General features: G+C 35.1%; 1 protein-coding gene across 9 annotated transcripts; it reads right to left on the bottom strand.

Annotated features, from left to right (window-relative positions):
• Window positions 1-65: 65 nt before the first annotated feature.
• On the bottom strand, window positions 66-14,415 carry LOC135138133 (uncharacterized). 9 transcript variants are annotated; one of them, XR_010281977.1, is made up of 9 exons: window positions 14,099-14,415; window positions 10,881-11,180; window positions 10,513-10,831; window positions 10,432-10,458; window positions 8,671-8,793; window positions 7,780-8,622; window positions 7,549-7,730; window positions 7,149-7,499; window positions 6,802-7,096 (listed from the first exon to the last, which is right to left on the bottom strand). XR_010281977.1 is itself a non-coding variant. In XM_064068012.1 (6 exons), the coding sequence occupies exons 1-6, from the start codon at window positions 14,322-14,324 to the stop codon at window positions 2,688-2,690; spliced, it is 1,014 nt and encodes a 337-aa protein (XP_063924082.1). In that variant the 5' UTR covers window positions 14,325-14,414; the 3' UTR covers window positions 66-2,687. The 9 variants fall into 9 exon arrangements, 1 of the variants encoding a protein (XP_063924082.1); XR_010281976.1 differs by having other exon boundaries at window positions 6,802-7,499; XR_010281979.1 differs by having other exon boundaries at window positions 6,802-7,499; window positions 7,780-8,320; window positions 14,099-14,414.
• Between the last annotated feature and the right edge of the window lie 412 nt (window positions 14,416-14,827).

Genomic DNA, 14,827 nt, shown 5'->3' on the forward strand with positions numbered 1-14,827 from the left:
TTATATTTTTCTAGAGTGTTTTTCAATAAATCGTAAAACTCTTCCACTTCTTGTCTGTTCATACCTTTTGCCCTCGCAAGTGACAGACCTTCGCTTTTTCTTAAAGAGAGTTCACGGTTCCTATCCATAAATGAATAAAACCAGTGTGTACCAGCCATATTTGTACTATTTCCTTGTACACAAAATTTGTGTTCCAAATTTAGTTTTTTTGCAAAATTATAAGCAATCGTACGACCAGTTTTTTCTGATGGGGCAAATCCCATAGTTTGGAGTTTTTGGATGTGTATTACTAATCGATCTTCATTGTTTTTTCCTAGAGCCGGTGGCTTTCCCAAAACTAATTTTGATGAATTATTTGCCTGAATTCGCCTTCGAAGTGTTCTAGAAGGAAGACTATATTCTCTGCTAGCTTCATTTACACCAAGTTGTTTAGACTTTACTTTGTCTATCGCCAGGTGCAAGTTTTCTTCAGTCCAGGATACCCGAGGCGTAACATTTTGTTTCCTTTGGTATTTTCGTGGCATTTCTGTAATTATCAAAAAGTTACTGAACCTTACATACCTTATAAAATGTGGGGCAAATATCCTTAACTGTACTAGGGCATATATCCCTACTGCTAAATTTTATTTAGGATATATGCCCCACGTAATATTTAAATTTCCCGCACTATTTCTGGTATAAATCCAACGTTTGGTATTAGAGAAATCATCTAAGAGGTTATAAAGTCAAAAATCGAATTGTTTACACTAAATTTGTGCAATTAACTCTGTCTACTAAAAGGTCGAAAATTGGTGATATTAACAACGACTTACCTGAATTTTTAATTCTTTTAATATTATTAAAACATTGAGAGTTACGCACTCCACACTTCGTCTGAGGCTACTGTGATACAAAACGCTTCATTAGAGAAGAAAGCAACGACCTCTGGCATATAGTTTCTTAAATATAGCATTGGGGCGTTTATTCTCTAGGGGCACATATCCCACATTTACCCTAATGTGGGCTTCCAAATATTTGACAAATAATAACCATTGCCTCGGTTGAGATTATGAGGACATTTCTGGATTTCAATAACTTCACGGATTTTCCAGTCATAGAAAAGTGCTTGTTTCAAAACAGGTCTTCCATCCCACTCTGCCAAAGCTGAACATCAGCATGAAACCGGTCACACCATTCTGTCTGAAGATTCTCAAGTCCTGTCCACAGCACCATATATTGACTCCGGTCGAGTAAACGTTGGAAATCAATTTTTGATTTTTTTTCAGAAAACTTATCGAGTTTGAAAATTTACTGATGTCCACATTATGATGAATACGTAAATTTCTTAACATCTAAGTAGTTTACCTGAATAGTGATGTATACAGATAATTACGTAACAAATATTAACAAAGAGATAAAGAAGAGTAGCATGACATCAAAATAGTATAGCGAGCGTTAGCGAATTTTCATTCTAACCGGGTAACAGACTGTATTTTCTCCACGACCAGAAAGTATGAATAAAAAACAATTAAATCTGAACAAAACAAGTTATTTATTTAAACAATTATATTACACTGAATTAATATTAATATTTATAGTGTTTACGCAATTAGTAAAATTAAAAATTGGTGCATTGGAAATATTGTCAGTAATATTTTTCAAAACAGACTGGTTCGTAGATTTAACAGACTCAACAGTAGTGAAGCAGGAAGAACTGGAAGTTGAGAGAAATCTACTGACGAATTAGACCCAGTAATTGAAGAAAGTAATTGATTAGCTACTTTGAGTTGATTTTGCAAAGAATATTCTATGTAGCTGTAACAGCCAAAAATACCACTAAGTCAAAGAACCTGAAAAGCCGAATTTAGATATATTATTGGATGTCCTGTACATTCAAGTAACGTTTGATGCCCTCCCCTTCGATACTATCGGATTATAACGCTGGGAGCAACTCGACCTTGGTCGGCTATTGAAAATTGGAAATTCGTAATTATTAAAAGAGCCTTGGATCATCCAAAGGTAGTTATCTGTTGTCAATGAGTCTCTTCATGTGGTGGAGTAAATGGTGTATGTATTTCCGTGAAATTCCTCTTATCAAAAGGTGTTGGGCTCCCCCATGTGGTCGAGATGTCTTCCCTGTTCGTGGCGTCCCTTCTTGTCTCCAATGGCCTCCATACTAGCAGTATTTACAATTACAGGCTCTTTTTTTTATTCCCCCACTGGGATACATCTCTTTTTCCCTACATCTCGTGGATTTTTCTTGGAACTCGTGTTGGAAGGAAATTGGCTGGATTGATATAAACTTCTCCATCTACTCGTCGGTCCCACCACAACGACTAGAAGGTCCCTCAGACCTGATGTGTTCTACCTGGATTTGCCTCAAGACCTTGAGGCAAATCCAGCTTGAAGTCCCAGCTTGCGTAGCAGCTAAGTCATTATTATAAGCCCCTATTTAGACTTTTTCGCGGATGTGAAGTGGCCCACTACGGTTAACTTCCATTGATTTAAAGTAATTTAATAGTAAATCGAAAGGGTCATTGAAAGTATAGTTATCTAATAATTTCTTCATCTTAATAGTTCAAACTCTTTAAATATTACATGGATATAAGATTTTGTCCGTTTTTCGATCCCAAAAAATTGATTAGGTCATCTAAAAAGTTTTTCTTAACCTGCCATGTGTCACACACAAACCTCTCCCTCCACAGCCATCATTTTCCCATCGGCCCGCTAAAAGTGAACAGATTAAATAGACTCCTCCAAGTCCAGTTCCCTGTCGCCTAACTGACGTGCCACACAAAACTATTTCTTCCGTCATTTCTTCCGTGCGATTGTGAAATGAAAAGTATATTGCATTTTAAATCGTTCTTTGTTTTCTTTAAAAATTAGATTTATAGTCAGGATCACGAAGCAATGCGTACACGTCACGGACTCTGTATGACGTCATGCGTCTACCACGTTTATTATACAAATGAATCGGTTTGAAAACTGTCAACAAACATGTCGGCTTGTTATTGTTTTGGTTTGTTCTATTTATGATTATAGCATGAGAAGACCGTTAGTGTGAAGCAACAGTTTAGAAATAAGCTACACTTGCAGTGTTTCAGCATACAAGGGCATGCTGCAGGCTGCATAGACGCTATGAATTACAAACTCAGGCACAGGAAAGATCACGACTGTAACCCCTTTCACGTGTTCCTAGTCACTGAAGCCTGCCACTCACGTTCCAACGCCGCGGTACAATTGTGTAGGATATGACAAAATTGAAGTGTTTTCGAACATCTGTGTATGCGATCAAGCAAATCGGTTGGATGTGGACGGTTGGTGAACAAGTCTGTCAGCAGCAGTACAATCGTGTTGTATTGGTTGGAAACTTAATCGTGTGGGGACAGTGTATGTTATACAAACCGTGAAAGCAGGTATAAAAGTCCATTTTCTTCGGACATGTTGCCACCACGATCGCAAATTTTTAACTGCAAGGTCGTAACGTGTGTGTACTGCTGCTTTTCAGCAAAATTGTACAGCAGTTGTATCCAATACAATCGTACCCCGGCGTTGGAACGTGAATGACTGGCTTTAAGAACGTTCATTTTTGCATTGACTGCTGGTAAAAACTGCTGACAATTGGGTGTTAAACACATACTTGGAGGGTGGTACAAGGCTTCATACTGTACTTAAAGCTACCAACGAGAATGTTAACATACGTCTCAAACAGACAGCATTGAACAGTTGTGACAGGCTTCAAGTTAGAGAAATATGCTTACCGTCTTCAATGCCACAATAGGCACGTCACATCTACAGAATAAGTTACTTTATTGACATGGAATAGATACAAAAGTAAAGTATAAACAATAATAAGTATGCATGTTGCACACCGTCGTCGTCTGACCAGTGATTTGTATATTTGGCCAGTGAAGTGATAGTGTGATTATAAAAGACATCAGCAGAACATGCCGCTAGTACAATCAATTAGGATGGTAATGGAAAATAACCTACATGTTACAGTGGCTGAATGCCCTCTGCAGTATTAGAATCTTCACTGTCATAATCACTAAAACTATAATGTGAATCTTCGTTAATGTCGATTATAAACGGCGCAATCTCTTCACGGTCAAATACTAATTCCCGTTCCCACCACTCCCGTATTATTTTATTCATATGGTTGTAGTAAGCCGTTTCGAACCAAATTTCCGCGCGCCAAACTTTTGGTAAGAAAAGGGATGGAAATGGAAAGAAACGAAAACCACTAAGAGAGAGATGCGCAGAAGGGTGTGTTTGAGCGGGGTGAGTCGCAGTCAGTTCGACTTGGTCTTTCTTTCGAGTAAGACGTCAGGTTGGTGCTCTCTGTGTTTTTTTTCAAATGTCTGTGCGCTGTTTGTTTCCTGTTCTAGTGCTGGTTTCTTCTAACGGAGTTCCACCCCCCTGACGAACCAGCGAACGTAAGAATTCTCTGCTACGTTCGAACACAGAGAGGTTATTTCGGTGGTGAGCACGTATTTGGTTTGAAGATCCGAGAGGTATGTTTTCCACGTGATTCCGTGTGTGCTGGTGGAAGAAGCGGCGTTGCTTCTCGATGGTTACGGAGTAGGTGAGACGCGGGAACCACACCTGTGAGCTTCGCGGGCGTCACATACGCGAACGGACGCTACCAAAAATGGCGGCACTTCCGGATGACGCCATGGCCGTTAATTTTCGTACTAATCTTTTCAACATAATTTCAATCCGTTTTAGTAGGGCTTTTCAGGGAATTACGTTAGCTAGGGCAGTTTTATTTTAGCGAATGTTATGCGGAAAGTTGGATGGCAATTTTCGAGTTATTATTTTGCGTTGCATAATTTCAGCACGTGTGAGTAAAGTAAATTCAAACGTAATCTGAACAAATGCATCTTTAACAAAAATTAACGCTGAGAACGGCATTAGAAAATTAATAATATTAGAGTCTGGGGGACGGGGGATTTTCTTTGTGTTAGTAACATCAATTAATTAGGCACATCAATTTGGCTGACATTATAAAATCTAAGATTTTTGAATGGCTTTTCCTCGATTTATTATTCGTTTGTTGTAAACTCTAATGCTGGAAAATTTCATGTAGTTTTCAAATATTCAACCGTTCAAAATAGAAAGAGAAAGTGGTAGGGTGCAAGTACGGGGTGTTGACCGGGGAATTTCAAGGACAACCTTTGTGAATTTTTGTATTAGTCATCGGGGATTTGTTGTTGACCGGAAGCTTTGTCGATGAATTTGAAAATGAATGTCATTGAAAGAAAGACATAATCCAAATCGAATGTGCACCCATGGTTGCCTATATTTTATTTATTTTGCATATCTTATGTGTCGTATTTTATCTGTTGTTTGTTTATTTCGTATATGTTTTTTTTTATGGGTATTTTGTTTGGGGATGTGTTGAAGGGAGGGGGGTTTGTTTGTTTAATTCGGTCAACAACGTAACTTCGCCCAGATCATTTTAATGCAGTCGTGACTTCTTTGTTTAATGTCAGATAAATATTTCAATAAAATCCATAGCTTCTTTATTTTCTTTGGTAAGAATCAGCGACGTAAATGTAGCTTAATTTCAATAAAATCATTGCCCAAAATGTGAATAATTTAACCTCTTTCCAAATTCTTGTTCTTTAAAGTTATTGATAAAAACATGAATAATTTCTCACTTCATTTTCTTTATTGCATAAGATTGTTGATCACACGTGCATAATTTAATCTCATTTAAATTTCTTTGTTATTTAAAACAAGTATTGATGGAGTGTGGCCAATTAAATTTTGCTTATTGCTTGTCTGAAATCCAAATACTCATTTTGATAACGCTAGTTAACTCGGGGGTCGTGTAGCGTGGACGCGGTGGCGTCGGCGACTCCGTGCGGGTGGTTACGGCTCTTGCCAGACTTCCGACCCTGGCTGACTCGGAGTTTACACAGCTGCCTTATCGGCGGGGGCAGGAAGGTCAACCTATGTCAGGTGGGTGCGTAAGACCACGCGCGTGAAGTGGTGAAGCAGGAGAACCTCGTGGGCCCTAACGGGGAGTATGGCCTTCGCCCTGCGTTCGCTGTGCGCCCCCCATTTTGTTTGTAGAGGCCACACTGCCATAATATCTGGAACGTTGCCATCCATTTATCTTTCCGAGGATTCCGCGACCTTTTAATTTTGTTTATTGTTGTACTTGTAAGGTTGTTAATCTTTATTCTATGTTCTCAGGTTCGAGTGAAAATAAAGGTTTTTTTTTCTCTGAGGAATAAATTCTTTAAGCTCTTCTGGGGCCCTTGGCCAAGGTCTCTTGAGCTCTTATTGGATTTATTTTTCATAGTTTTTTTTTTTCAAAATATAAGCTTTTTTAAATCCGTCACTCTTCCCGCTCCGCAGTGCGCCAATTTGTATGAACGAACGCCTCCCGCCAGTTTTCAAAACACAATGTAGGGTCCCACTTTTGTAGACGATCACAGCCAAGGTCAAATTTTAAACTTTAGCGGGCTTTTTCAAATTTTGTTCAATGCCAAATAAAAGGCGGGAGGTTTGGGTTATTACATGGTCAACAGTATTTTTCCACATTGTGGGCGTGACATGTGCTAACGCTTCTTTCCACATTTCCACGGAATTTTTTGACCATAACCATCACGCCCAATGTGTTTGGAATAAAAATTTGTAGTAATTCCCCAAGTATTTTCTATAGGGTTAAACACACAATGATATGGCGGCAATCGCAATACTCTATGGCCATTCTGTTGGCCCAATTCACGGCAACATACGTTTTTGGAGGTTTATTTCTGAAAAACATGATATTTTAAATGAAACGATAGAGAATAGTATATGCATTACTGTGCAACCAAATGAAGAAGTTCCGTTTTTAACAGCTGTGAATCTGAACTTATGTCATGTTGTTAAAGCCATTCACGAATTTCTGCTTTTTTCCATGAACCACTGGGACATTTGTTTGCAAAGGTACTGTGGTAGCTTGCATTGTCTATAATAACCTGTGGTGGTTCTTCAAGGTTCATGAGCAATTGAAACCACTTGAGAAAATTCTGTTGATTCATTTCGCCATGATAGTCTGGATTTTTGGTATTAGAAGAAAATACTAGCGCTGCTTCATCAATAAATCCATTGCTTGTACCTGCATGTAATACAATATACCTAAAATATAGTGAGAAGAATAAATAACTAACGTGAAACTGACACATTACTAAATTTTCCCTTCTATTTTGAACATCCTGATACTTATGACACTATCGTCTTGCAATGACCTAACTACCGAACCATTTTCAAATATCCATGTTTCATCAAGATATACACATGGCAAAGAATTTGGGTTCTGCTGATTGTGCATGTATTCACGTAAGAATTTGGTTCTTGCATGAACAACATGTTGTAATTCCATAAGACGCTTCCGTACACTGGTTGGCGAATAACGAAACCCAATTGAGAATGTAAAATTTTTCCTAACGAGCTCACAGAACCCTCAAATATATGTTTCTCCTTCAAGCAATCAATTAATGGCGATCGTGTAACATGTATTTCTGTAAAATAGTCGTTAGTATCTATAAGGCGTGCGCATCAAATTCATACTTTCTTCGACCATTCCATATAAGCATTCTCGAATAGCACACTGCTCCGAAGTGCTAATATCACACACTTGCTTTGTTCGGGGGTCTCTATTTCTTGGGAGAATGTACACCTTCTCCGGTTTTTATTTGTTGTACCACGGAGTTCACTGTTCGCACACATACACCCAGAGCAGCAGCAACCCTCTGTACAATGTGACTGCATTAGTAATTGTAATAAAATACACCTACTTACGTCTTGAACAGCTGTTAGTGGTAAAAGAGGTTCCCCGCTATCGCGTTCTTTAGCAAAATAGTCCACTAAATTATCGTCCATTTGCTTTACATCTTTGTGCAAGGGCTTCGGCATGGTGGAATGTTTACGTTCAAGCAAGCGACACGTACCACGGTACAGGACAGTTAGCTTGGAGTTCTATAAAGAACTGTTATAGTTCTGAAAAGAACTGATACGATTACACGAGCAGAAAAGTAGAAAAACGCGAAAAATCAAACAATAACACAACATAACCAAAGTTGACACCAATGACACTTGTGAAATCGATAAAACTTTAGCATATGTTTCGCTATCAGTCGTACCAATATAATTTCCCCCAAATTGATCGATTTTGATCCGTATTGCCACGTATTGCGGCGCGTATTTTTGATTTAGTGTTGGTAACGGATCTACGTCATCCATGACGTGTACGCATTGCTTCGTGATCCTGAGTATAGTACTATTTTGTTGCTATTATGTATATATAAGTATTTATTATATCACAACAAATGCTCATCCGGACCTAAAACACTAATTCATGTTAAGTCAAGTTTTTCCTTCAAGGTTTTTGGAAGTTGGTCTGGGACTATAAATGACGTTGATATCGGGTCCTTTAAAAACTTGTAAATGAAGACAGTGGAATTTGCTTTTTAGAAAGTAAAAAATTCAGGGACTTGCTTTCAGCTTAGATTGTTATTGAATTTGTATGTAGGTAAAGTTTGTCCAGAATTATAAGAATTAACATTGGGAATCCATAAAATTCTTATAATTCTGGACAAACTTTACTTTATTACTTCATATGGAAGAAAAATGGCCACAGTACAACTAATAATTATATTATAATACATAAAGAAACCTTTTATTCTTAACTACCTTTTCGCCCGCGGCTTCGCTAATTCAGTTCTCCTGAACGAAACTAAGCTTTGGTGATTATAAGTACCAATACAAATGCAATTTTTTCCAAATTGCAACTGTGTTGTGACGATGATGTTCCGCCTGGAAAATGTAAACATTCATTAAAAAAAATTATAAAATAATATCTACTCCCACTGTGCCAAACCAAGTGTCTGATTTCAAAAAATTCGATTTTTTTACATAAAAGGAAACTGTATTTATTAATGAAGGATTATTATTATTGCAACAAATACAGCATCTTATAATAAGTTTGACATATTTATGACATGTTCAACTCTCCTTGCAACTAATCAAAATATGTAGATAATTTTTGGTTGTATTTTCAGTTTGTTTTCCTTACCTATTATGTCAATAAAATACATGTTCTGAGATTTCACGTATTTATTCCGTTATTCTCAACAATATAAAAGCAAAAAACTTTTAAGAATCGTCCTCCATACCAAATTCGAGGAACAGTTTTCGTCGAAGTAGAATATTCTACAGGGTGATTTCAAAATATCTACAATAAATAGAATGGGGAATAGCTCACAATAAGATTTATTGCACTGTGTAAAGTTCACTTTCCTAAGTGGCAGCAATGTCTAGAAAAAATTATTTGACAATAAATATAAATTGTTATACACGCCACTGGTAGTATTTCTTGAGCTACCGTAACTGTTACTATGAATTGCATAGAACGACTAGCATTAAAAACCAAAAAAGTCAGACACTGATAAGCAACGTGCAAAAACACGATAACGTCATGTATCAGTTGGTTGCCGGCGTATGTTCGGTTAACGTCTTTGACAATGGTGATTTTTTCCAATTCAGGGCGTGTCAGCATGATAATGCTGTATGATATGGCTGATGGAAATGCCACGTTTTGGTTGAACACCATTTTTCAAACCAGTGGGTCGGTAAAAACGGCCCAGTGTTCACCCGATCTCATTCCGTGTAATTTTTATTTGTGGGATTGGATGAAACAGTTAGTTTATGGAAATCAACTGTGTCCAGAAAGTGTCGAAGATCTTCAACAACGAGTGGAAGTGGTAGCCGTTATAGTTCATGGGACTCCCGGAACCTTTTTACGTTTTTTCACCTACCGTTTAAAAGGTGGATCGAGGGTAGTTCATAGGGGTTTTTCGACTTTTAATTTGGTTTTTCTATATGTCCACACTACTACGAGATCATCCTGTGTAGCTGTAGATTGCATGGGTCTGCGCTTAAACTTTTCTTACACTTCAAGACGAAACTGGTAGATTTCCTGACAAGCTTTTTCTATTAAATTAGGCTTTTTTCTTTGAATTGGGGCAACTGGTTTTAATTTTAAATTCTTTTAGACACAAAGACTTATTGTTACTGAAACAAACATCTTCAAAGTTTCTTTGCATTAAAATGTTGCGTTGATATATATCAAATACATGGTAAAAAACCGGTAAAAAAATGGCCATCCTAAAATATTTCGCAAAATCGTGTTAAAAATCATTAATTTAACTTGTGATTGTTATTTTCTTTAAATAACTATTCACTGTTGACCCAGGATGTAAAAATTAAGTAAAAACAGAGACAGATAAATACAGTCACTAGTTAAAGTACAATTTTTACAGTGGTTTCGCGAAATATTTTAGGGTGGCCGTTTTGTTTTGCCGATCAGTGTGTTTAGCAATATACAGAAATCGGACCCTTTTTTTGGGACAGAAAGAGTATTTAATATTAAATTGCTTAAAACTATTGAATTACCTTCTAAACGTTGCAGTATGCTTTGGCCTACAACGAGTATTTTTAAAGCAGTTAAAATTAAACTTTTAATTAATCTATTACCAGTTCGTTTTTTTTTCATCACCTGAACACGTTCTTACATCAATAGCCCAATATTGATCCGTAACGTGAGGGTTTTGCAGGTATGGTGTGAAATTAAGATAAACAGATTTACTCAGTTTTATGTCAGTACGTTGCCAAGACTGCTCCCATAAATAAGTTTCATTTTTAGATGATGTGACATTCACTTCATCTGCACTGCCGGATGCTATAGTTAAACCACATGTTCCACACAGAAGGGTGAATACTGTCAACGTTGGAATTTCTACTGGAATTGAAATATAAAATTGTTCTGTAGCGGATCTACTCCAGCCTAATGTATCTAAAATTAGTCTAATTAGGGTTTATAACAATAAGCTTTAACTGCATACAATTCTGTATCTTCCATTCTGTATCCTTAGAAGTCTTGAAGACCACTTGCTCAGGAATTAAATTACTAGTGGTTTTGACTAGATGGTCATTTTGAAAAAAGTATGTGTGATCCTGCACTATTAAGGAAAAATTTTCCCATGTTTCTTTAGTATTCGAACAATTCAGTGACAGAAAATCCAGTCTATCTCCATCGTCCGCAAAATATTCTAACACAAGAGGAATTTTACAGTTTATTGAAAATGACACCGAACTTACACCCTCAAAACGTTGATAGCGGCTATTGTCTGTTGTAACAAAGTCTGTAAAAATTAAAAGTATTAATTACACGAATTAAAGTTTAAAATCTTGACTGTTACTTTAAAAACAGATATCCTCACAGAAAATAATGCAAGGAAATTCAATTGCAGGTCTTAACCATTAAGGTAAAATCCAACTCGGGACAAAACTTTTATTGAAGTAGATACACCACGTACTTAAGTATAATTAAAAAAAATCCTGTGGAAAATTCTTAAGGATTTTATTTATAATAAAAGTGTCTTAAAATACCTGTGTGAGGTACATGACATGAAAATAGGAGCAATTTTGAAATTTGTCTTTAAGATTTCAGAAGTATTAGAATATCAGCTAGAAAAAATAGAAGCAAATAATATTGAATGAGCAACTGTTTTACGAGACAAAAATTAAATATCATTAATTATTTTAATTAAAATTAATAATTTGGATCCATCTTATTCTTACTTTTATGTAAAAGCTGCTGGAGGATAAGACGTCGCATATCATACATGAGCGAAATGCCATTATAATTCGCAAAATCAAATCTTATCATTTTCAGACAAATCTAGATCTATTTACCATCAACCAGTTTTTGATATCTAAATTTTTCGTTTGTTTATTCTCTTCGATTTTACGATTTTTGATATCACAATTTTTCCTTTTTTGATTAGCTTTCATTTTTCAATTTTTCCAATTTTCAATGTTTCGGTTCATAATGTTTCGTTTTTTCAACTTTTTTCAATTTTTCAATTTCTTGACTTCCAAATTTTTAAAATTCTCGTGTCTCCAAATTTTCAAATTTTTGATTTTTATTTTTCATTTTCCCAATTTGTTAATTTCCATTTTGTATCGCAATTTTTCGTTCTTTCATTTCCTTAGTTTTTTCAGTATTTCTTTCGAATTTATCATTTTTCATATATTCAATTCTTCAAATTTTGGATTCCTCAATTCTCCGATTTTTCGATTTCTTTAATTTTCAATAATTAGATTTTTTGATTTTGCAATTTGTTGTTATATACTCACTGCTTTTTACTTCATAGAGGTTATCAGAAAACAAAAACCGCAAAAATTCTTTTTTTCAAAGAAGCATACATTATTAGGTTTTTCCGATTCAATTTTATGTCAATAATCTGCGTTAAGGAGATTTGTACTAAAATGAGAAAAAGTTTTCTAACCTTTGTTCTTAAATGTAATTATCAATAACTGTCAGTTTTTGACGCAACTTTCTCTACACTCTAGAAAGCCGTAAACAAAACAATTGAATTTTGATAGCATGCTCCAAATATATTTTTATTGTATTGTCTTTGCCATTTCTATTGAAACACCACCTGTTGATTTTGCTTAAAATTTAGCAATTGGTAACAGCTTTCGGTTGATTGACAACGGCTTTTAGTTAGAAAATCGTCTGAATATGAACGTTGCCAAATTTACGATTAACAAGTGGTGTTTCAATAGAAATGGCAAATACTATACACCCGTTTTAATAGCTTGTCCAAAAAATGCCATTAGTTATTATAAATTTTATCAATATGCAGTTTCACTGTTATCATATCATCCATTCTTTCTTACTACATAAATATATGTATGTAAATAGTTGAAGGTAATTAGAACATTTATTTTATTATTAGTGAAACTAACGACTCATCTAATCTAGCCAGTACTTGCTAAGATAAGACTGATTTTAGCAAATGCCATGCCCTCTGAGAAAACAGAGAGGGGGTAAAACAAGTTATGTTGCAATTATTCCAGTTGAACAATTTTAGAAAAATTTCTTCAAAACTGCAGAAACATATGAGAATATTCAACACTTGTTAAACTGTATTAACGACAAAAAGTTTCAGTGCAATTTGATAGGCGATTTAAAAATTGTAGCTTTAGTAACTGGCTTCCAATCTGGATATACCACGCATGTGTGCTTCTTATGTAAGTGAAATACAAGAGAGAAAGCATTTCAACATCTGAAAACAATATTTCCTAAGTTTTCTGCTGCTAACATAAACCAAGGTAAAAACTAAAATATTACAGTGAATTTCAGTTCCCATATTATGTACGTTTTCTATATTTAGGAATTTTGATTGGGTCTGAAATTCGAATGAAGGATTAAATGTTCTACGCCTATTTGAATGATATGGAAAAATTTACTTGGGAATCAATTGGCTTAATGATCAGTGAATTTTTAGGAAACAAACGTTCCACAAATTATGTTTCATTTAAATTTCTTTGCTGATAATCTTTTCATCGAGAAATCAAGAAAGTCGAAGAAAGATTTAAGAGAAAGACCCAAATATCCATTCTTTCCGAATACATGAGGCTTTTATAAAGAGTTAGATCCTTCTACATATTCTAGGCAGGTTAAATATTCGTAGACGTAATTAAATATCTGTCGACAGAAATCTGTGGAACATTTTTTTAGTGCTTCTTGCGCGTTTTTCTATGTAAAATTAGAATTCACTTCATTTTTTCTAATTGTTCACCGAACGACAATAAAAATTTGAATAATTTTTTTTTGACGACATGGATATATTATCTGTTTTAAGAATTGTTCAGCACAAAATTACCTTTCCGACCATATTTAGAAAATATATGTAAGAAAAACACTGTTATACTGTATTATTAATCATACTGATGACTCATCACTCATCAGTACCAGTAATAATCAATATCTTATCAGTGATAACTGATGAGACATGCGCAAGATGGACAAATAAACTTTATTTAAGAAGGAAATTTTGTTGTTTATCACCTTGCCACGTTAGTGTTAGTTTGCAAACCTGCAATAATCTCCAACCTAGATTTGTTATATCTATGTAACAAGTGTTTCGCAATACTTTCAAGTATCATTTTAAAATTGCAAAAAAATGTATTACTCATTTTACACACCTAATATTAAATGTATATGCAAAATTTAATCTTTCAAAACAATAATAAATAAAAAGTGTTTTACCTTGCCATCTGTCGTCATGCACAGGCCCTATTGGACAATTTTTGGAATCTAGTATTCTCCATCCATTCGATATATTTTGGTTTGAATAATTTTTCGCACCCAAGTTTAAAGCTGATTTGCACTTCGCTTCAGAGAATGACCGTGAAAAATGACTAATTATTATTGTTAGTATTATTTGAGTGTGAAGAAACAGTAAAACAACATTCTTTATTCGAAAATGAAGCATTTCGCGATAGATTCGAGCGAAAATATATTTTTATCAAAAAAGATATCGAGTGCATCCCTCCCATGCTATAAAATCATGCGATTAGTTCATTTATGTAAACTTAATGATAGTTATCAGTAAAAGCTTCAACTAAAAGCAAATGCTTATTTCTATAGGCCATAAGGTTTTGCTACCTGTTGAGTGAACTGGATCGTGCCCGTTTCCAAGAAAGAAAAAAGTTCTGAATATGAAACTTACTTATACAGTGTATTTGTACAAAAATATACAGCAATTCTAAATAAAAGCCAGATACCTTCAGTGAAAGCAAAGAAAACAGAAACGCTACAGCTGTTGATCCAAGAAATTGAAAAAACTTCTGGAAAAATTGTAAAAAAATGAAAAAAAAAATTAAAAAACAACATTAAAAGGAAGACGGATCTGAATGTAACGGGCAATTAAAAGATCAAATTAAGTCCAGCAGAAAATGTAATACTTATATGAAAGGACTACAAAGAAAAACTAAC

This window comes from Zophobas morio, unplaced genomic scaffold (genome assembly GCF_036711695.1).
Source record: "Zophobas morio isolate AGI-343-1 ecotype UQ-CSIRO unplaced genomic scaffold, CSIRO_AGI_Zmor_V1 ptg000030l, whole genome shotgun sequence".
In the NCBI taxonomy this organism is placed as follows: domain Eukaryota; kingdom Metazoa; phylum Arthropoda; class Insecta; order Coleoptera; family Tenebrionidae; genus Zophobas; species Zophobas morio.

Bases quoted from the DNA above. Each gene is read 5' to 3' on its own strand.
- LOC135138133 (XM_064068012.1), bottom strand. From the start codon at position 14,324: ATGCTTCATTTTCGAATAAAGAATGTTGTTTTACTGTTTCTTCACACT. The intron at 10,832-10,880 runs GTATGCAGTTAA...GACTAATTTTAG, and splicing joins AGAATGGAAGATACAGAATT to ATACATTAGGCTGGAGTAGA. The intron at 10,459-10,512 runs GTAATAGATTAA...TACTCGTTGTAG, and splicing joins GATGAAAAAAAAACGAACTG to GCCAAAGCATACTGCAACGT.